At 43.7% G+C, this 7,411-nt stretch overlaps 1 protein-coding gene across 1 annotated transcript in view; it reads left to right on the top strand.

Moving 5' to 3' along the window:
• The first annotated feature begins 208 nt into the window (after positions 1-208).
• PSMB2 (proteasome 20S subunit beta 2) overlaps positions 209-7,411 on the top strand; it is a 31,445-nt gene continuing 24,242 nt past the window's right edge. The window contains exons 1-2 of the mRNA XM_040337313.1: positions 209-418; positions 6,996-7,118. Of these exons, the coding sequence (XP_040193247.1) occupies positions 328-418; positions 6,996-7,118 (214 nt within the window). The 5' untranslated portion in view covers positions 209-327. The remainder of the gene's footprint in view (positions 419-6,995; positions 7,119-7,411) is intronic.

Genomic DNA, 7,411 nt, shown 5'->3' with positions numbered 1-7,411 from the left:
CCACGTCAGGAAAAACTATAAATAAAAAATGACTGATTAAACCCATGCGTGCTCTTTTCAGCCCTTCTTTTGCTTTACACAAAAACCAAATGCAGTAATAAATACACTTTTGACGTTATTTTAGCTAAATTCCTCAAACAGAGAATCATTGAGGAGGAAAGAGGCAAGTCATTCATGCTCTCCACTACAATCCCCAGCATCCCTTGCGAGCGGCGCTGCTCGTGACGTCAGAGGAGTGCGCCAGGATCCCGGCCTGAACTGAATTGCTGTGTAACGTCCTGAGCCCAGGGAGCTGATTTATCAGAAAAGAAAGAACTCAGTACAGCCATGGAGTATCTGATCGGGATCCAGGGGTCCGACTACGTAATGGTGGCGGCCGATACCGTGTGTGCCAACAGTATCATCAAGATGAAGCAAGGTGAGAGCACACCGCCATCACACACAGCACCTGACTGCCATGATCACCATCCTGACCCGCCATGCCACATCTTGTGTCCATGACTCTTGTGGCTTATATACACATGAAACAGTGCCATCCACTCCAAGATACAAGCTCGTTCACATTTATATTTACATCACCTTCTATTGTAATTAAAGTGACACCTAAAATCCTATTCAAGTCTGTATTCTTAAAGTAATTTGCTATAGGCAAAACTCTATTTACATTTAGGGTAGAGTAAGAAAGGGTTATAACACACGTAAGGTTTATTTTTGCCATCTGTGTCCCACTGGGGAGATTTCCCTTCACTTCCTGTCCCATATCCAAACAGGAAGTGACAGGAAATCCCTCCAAATTATAGGAATTCCTACTTGTCACCAGAACTAGTGCCCCTAATAGGCTTCCCCTCTATTACTTTTCTGGGGACAACCCAACAGTTGGCATTTTCTCTTACTTTCACTTTCAATGATAATGGTAAATGGAGGGGGGGTGGGGGGAAATCTCGCTAATGGGGGCATAGACAGTGATATGAACAGATATTATTAAAGCGGAGGTCCGCCCACTCACAACAAAAAATTTAAAGTCAGCAGCTACAAATGCAGGGGGGGAGCAGATACCTGTCTAATCCAGGTGTTTGCGCCCACTTCCGGGCATAGATAGCTGCGGCGATCTACGCCATGTCCAGCCCCCCTCCCGTCTTCTTGGAGATGCACAAGTACCAGAAGACAGCAGGGACGACGCGCACAGTAGGTAACCTGGCTGTGAAGCAGCAAGGCTTCACTTCCTTATTCCCTTACTGAAGATGCCGGCGCCTCTACCCAAGAGCCGAGGGACAGATCGGGTGAGGACATTGTGGGCGCCCTGGACAGGTAAGTGTCCATATTTTATAAGGCAGTAGCTGCAGTATTTGTAGCTGCTGGCTTAAAAAAAAAAATTAAGGTGGAACTCCGCTTTAATATTAAGACATTTACCTGTCCAGGAAGCCCGCAATGTTGGCACTGCAGCCGCCATTCCTAGTAAGCCTTTCAGCTTCACAGCTGGTTCCCTACTGTGCCTTCTGATTGGTCTGGCAGCGGAGGAGGGGACCGAACTTCCGGGCCCCATCTACTAAATGTGGGTGGAACTCCTCTTTAAGTCCTGCTAGGTCACTTCAGGCTGACCCCTTTTGCAGGTATAGCTATGTAAAACATTAAAAATAACTGTCTATACTGATTAAAATCCATTAATACATGGTCTCACCCTGCTCTGCACATGCTCAGATGCTCTCTATTTTTAGGCACTGCTGAATTTGTAGAGGCCGATCTGCTGGCAGTCTTCTAGCAGAATTAAACCCTCCTATTCTTTAGACCCCTTTCACACTGAAGCGTTTTACAGTGTTTTAGCGTTAAAAATAGCGCTCATAAAACGCTCTCAATGGACCCTTTCACACTGAGTCCTGCAAGCAGCATCTTTGGAGCAGCTTTTGGGTGCTGAAAAAAACGCTCCAAAAACGCCCCTCTCCATTGAAATTAATTGAAAGCGCTGTAAAAACGCCTTACCCTTTCACTCTGAGGCATTACAAAAACGCCCTAAAATGTTAGGGTCTTAGCGGTGCTTTACCAGCGTTTTTCAGGCGCTGGCAGTGTGAAAGGGCTCTGAAAGCACTCAGGCTTTCACATTGGGATTGCAGATGAGGCTTCGCTCGAATAACACCCCAGTGTGAAAGGGGCCTTAAAGCCAAGGAAACTGCTTCTGTTTGACTCGCGGTTTCCATGGTACTGCACATGTGACCAGTTTTGACACCAGCCATTTGATGGTTTGACAGTTTGGTTGAGGACACAAAAAAATGTGACAGTTAGCAATCCCAGCATTCCAGGAATGTAACTGTTTTTTCAAACCTGTTAAATCAATGGCTTTGGATCTGCTTTATGATTTACTGCTGTTCAAGGGCTCTGGGCTTCAGCAAAATGGCAGCCTCCAGCAAGAACAAACAGAAACAATGCTGGAGACAATTTACAGCAAACACTAATTTTGATGGCATAATAATTATTGTGGAACGTATGTTCCTTGCTAAAGAACGTTCTCTTTTTTTTTTTCTTTTTTTTTATAATTTGTTATGGGTAAAATTACGCTTTTAAGTGCCATCAACTTGAGTCCATCCCAGTGACTTGATTAATAAGAGCAAACTGAACAAGTGTTTCTTATCTCTCTCCGCTCTATCCCCCCAAAAAAAAATGTTTTGCCATTCGTTTTTCTTTAAAGTGATTGTAAAGGATCGTAAAAAAAAAAAAAAAGACAAACACATCATACCTACCTCCACTGTGCAGTTAGTTTTACAGTACACAGAGTGGCCCTGATCCACCTGTTTTGGGGTCCCCTGGTGGCTCTCGTGGCTCCTCCCCGCATCAGATAACCCCCTAGGAGAAGCGCTCTCCCGAGGGGGTTACCTTGCGGGAGCGCTTTCCGAGTCCAGCATTTGTGTCCATAGACACGAATGCCGGACTTGGCCCCGCCCCCCTGGTGCCTGTGTCATTGGATTTGATTGACAGCAGTGGGAGCCAATGGCTGTGCTGCTATCAATCTAGTCAAGAGACGGGAGCCCGTGGAGTGAGAGACAGTGTTTCCCCGTGGAGCAGATGAAGGGGCTCAGGTAAGTAAAACGGGGGGCTGGGGGGCCGGTGACTGCCAGAAGTTTTTTCACCTTAATGCATAGGATGCATTAAAGTGGAGGTCCGTCTAAAAAAAAAAAAACTATTAAAAGCCAGCAGCTACAAATACTGCAGCTGCTGACTTTTAACATATGGACACTTACCTGTCCTGGGCACCCGTAATGTCGGCATCTGAAGCCGACCCCTCCCTCGGCTGCCGCGCGGCTTTACTTCCTGGTTCTCTACTGCGCGAGTAACGCTGCGCGTCCTCACTTCTCCCTGCTATCTTATGGGACCTGTGTGTTTCCCAAAAGACTGTAGGGAAGAACAGTGTAGGCGCAGGAAGTGGCGTAGGTCATCTCGATCACCGAGGTGATCTATACCCGGAAGTGGGAGCAAATACCTGTATTACACAGGTATCTGCTCCCTCCTCCACCCTGAAAGGTGCCAAATGTGACACCGGAGGGGAGGAGGTTTCCAAAAAGTGGAGTATCCATGCACCGGGGCCCCATAAGACAATTTTGTACAAACGGGGTTGATTTACTAAAACTGGGAAGTGCAAAATCTGCTGCAGCTTTGCATAGAAACCAATCAGCTTCCAGGTTTTATTGTCAAAGCTTCTACCATGCACAGTAGCACCAGATTTTGCCACCTTGTAAATCTCCCTCAGTGGGTCAGAAGTAAAGTCTCTGTATTTTACCCTGATAGCAATACAGCCTTGTATAGTCTAGTGCAGTGTTTTTCAACTCCAGTCCTCAAGGCGCCCCAACAGGTCATGTTTTCAGGATTTCCCTCAGATGAAATAGCTGTGGTAATTACTAAGGCAGTGAAACTGATCACATCACCTGTGCAAAATAATGGAAAGCCTGAAAACATGACCTGTTGGGGCGCCTTGAGGACTGGAGTTGAGAAACACTGGTCTAGTGTGATAATGGATGATTTCAGGAGCCAGAACTGAGTGCGGTATCCCACAGCAACCAGCTTCCAGGTCACTGGTGTTGGTCACTGTAATCTCTATGTCTATAGGGTTCTGCATCCCATATTCTGCTCTTTTCCATAGTCCAATTATTGGTGTTTTCTTTTGTTCTTTAATAATCTACCCCAGTCCTAAAATAAAAGTATGATCAAAAACAAAATGTTGATTTCAATGGGCAGAGGAGCTTTAGGACGCTGTATTCACCGCTCCTACCGTGCCTCAAAGATGCGGCTAGCAGGACTTTTTTTTACTGTCCTGCCAGCACACTGCTCCAGTGGGAAAGCGCCTCAGTGTTAAAGGGGTCTTAATATAAGGACTCTTACCTGTCCAGGGATCCAGCAATGACCTCACCCAAGCCGATTCTTTAATCGGCTTCAGGTGCAGGCACCGGCATCGCAAGTAAGGGGAAACAGGCAGTGAAACCTTGCAGCCTCACAGCCAGTTCCCTCCTGCTCATGTGTGAACCTTGTGAATGGGCCCATAGTCTTCTGGGACTTTTGATGTGTTAAAGGTTAATTAACCGATTCCTTACCGAGTCATTGTAAAATTACGTCAACAGGAACCTTCCCTACCTCCGGGTGGACGTTATATGACGTCCTGGGTTTCTTGGCCGTCTAGGGGCGCGCCCGCCGCATCACTCGGGACCCGGTGCGCATGCCAGGCCGCTGCGATGTCCGCTGGGCACCCACGATCACAGCAGGACTGTGGATCTGTTGATCTGTGTGTTAGAATCACTCCCTAGGGAACATATTTACCCTTGATCGCCCCTGGTGTTAACCCCTTCCATGCCAGTCACATTTACACAGTAATCAGTGCAGTTTTATAGCACTAATCGCTTTATAAGTGTGAATGGTCCCAAAAACGTGTCAAAAGTATCCGATATGTCTGCCGCAATGTCACGGTCACAATAAAAAAGGCAGATCGCCGCCAGTACTAGTAAAAAATTTAAATAAATAAAAATGCCATAAATCTATCCCCTATTTTGTAGATGCTATAACTTTTGAGCAAACCAATCAATATACGCTTATTGTGATTTTATTTTATTTTTTTTATTTTTTTTTACCAAAAATATGTAGAATACATATCTGCCTAAGCTCAGGGGAAAAGTTTTTTTTTTTTTTTTAAATTGTGATATTTTTAAAATCAAAAAGTGTAAAATATTATTATTTTTTTTCAAAATTGTCGCTATTTTTATGTTTATAGCGCAAAAAATAAAAACCGCAGAGGTGATCAAATACCACCAAACAAAAGCTCTATTTGTGGAGAAAAAAACCCCATAAAGATTTCATTTGAGTACAGTGTTGCATGACCGCGCAATTGTCATTCGAAGTGCGACGGTGCTGAAAACTAAAAATTGGTCTGGGCAGGAAGGGGTTGCAAATGCCCTGTATTGAAGCGGTTAAATCCACAAGGCCTTTTTTTTTTTTTTTTTTTTTTTTTTTTTTTTTTAACCACTACTATTTCTTTATATTGGCTTTTAAAATGTACAAATGCAGCAATTTAGAATTTGGAAGAAAGGTTTAGCGCTGGGGAACACTTTATGAAAGATAGAAAGTGCATTTTATATAGAACTATATGAATTGGACCAAAATGAGGGGCAATGGGGGACATTGCTCCAAATCAGGGACAGTTGGGCGCTATGTTTCAGTGACTTTCAGTGGCCCTCTGGATATCGCATATGTATATTTACATTGAGCCAAGCTGGATCTAAGTTTGCAGAAATAAGAATTCCTAGAGTTCAACTTTAAATCACGCATTTGCATTATCCCCTATGCCAGATGTAAGAGCCTGACAATGAAACCCAGGGAAGAGTGGAAAGAAGCACGGTGTTTAAAAATGTGTTTATTGAGGAGCTGTATTAAGATGGGAGGCAGTGAACAAAGAGAATGTTGGAGAGCTGTGAGTCCTTGTAGAAATCTGTCACATCATGGTGTTGGTGTGAGGTGCTGGAAGTGAAAGTGAAAGAATCTGCAGCTCCTCACAGCTTCCTGCTTTTCTGCATATCCCTTCTCCGCAAAAATCCCCAAACTTTTATTACCACCTCATACTCTTATTAAACATGTTCCTTTATATCTTAGACTGGGATTTTCACTTTCATCCTAGTGTTTGTATTTCTTTACCAATATGTTCAAATCCAGGGCTCCACAAACAGCAGGCGCTGTGGCAGCAAGAAATTGCGTCCTGATGCCTGGGATGCCACCCGAATGCACCCTGTGTGTGCCCCCCCACTATGTATCACAGGCTCTACTTGCCCAGCATAGCGGGTGTCACAGGGTAGAGGGTAAAGAGAACCTGTCACCTAAAAAATCATTGCATAGGGGACTTTCGTTTTATGTTTAATTGTAAAAAATTTAAGTTACACCAAAGCACATAATATCCCCCCCCCCACACACACACATATACTAATGTAATTGTAAAAAATTTAAGTTACACCCAAACACATAAAATGCCCCACTCTTCCTCTGCAAGTGTGCAAAGTTTGCTGTCTGGGGAACCTACAGCCAGGGAGCACCGTTTTTTTTTTTTTTTTTCAAAGCCGGGCACCCCTTCTATATACTCCCATGTTAAACGTAAGTCTAGGCATGGGCACAGTGAGGCATGCAGATGGACACCCTAGGCTTATACTCGAGTCAATACGTTTGTGGTAAAATTAGGTGCCTCTGCTTATATTCGGGTCGGCTTATACTCGAGTATATATGGTAATTGTAGTTTTTGTGCCCCCTAAAATGAACTTTTAATGTGTGTTTTTTTATTTATTTTTACTGAAATTTTGTGGTAACATTGTATGATATAAAAAAATGGAATTACCACTGTTTTATTCTCTAGGGTTTTTGCTTTCAGAAAATATGTTTTGGGGATTTTTTGCATTCTTCGGTCCTTAAATAATTTTTTAAGCGCGTGCCAAAAACGGCTTGGATATTTTATACGTATGCCACTGTGCTTTTTACTACAGATGCGGACAAAATGTTCAAGATGAGTGAGAAGATCCTTCTTTTGTGTGTGGGAGAGGCTGGAGATACCGTGCAGTTTGCAGAGTACATTCAGAAGAATGTGCAGTTGTACAAAATGAGAAATGGTGAGTTTTGGGAATCATTTTATATTGTCATTTTTTGGTTAAAAAAAATAATTATTTTGGTTGTCTGTCAATGCTGGTCCTCACGTGGTGCAAACAAGGTTTCACAGCCCTCTACTCCCAATCATGGTTAAGGAATTAAAAAAAAACACAAAGTGGAGGTTCACCCAAAAAGTTAATTTTTAACATTAGATTGAGGCTCGTTTTGTGAAGGGGAATCGGGTAGTTTTTTTTTAAATCGAAGCAGTACTTACCATTTTAGAGATAGATCTTCTCCGCCGCTTCCGGGTATGGGC

The sequence above is a fragment of the Rana temporaria genome, chromosome 2 (assembly GCF_905171775.1).
Source record: "Rana temporaria chromosome 2, aRanTem1.1, whole genome shotgun sequence".
Classification (NCBI taxonomy): Eukaryota; Metazoa; Chordata; class Amphibia; order Anura; family Ranidae; genus Rana; species Rana temporaria.
The sequence above is the reverse complement of the archived record's forward strand: the minus strand, read 5'-3'. Positions and strand labels throughout refer to the sequence as shown.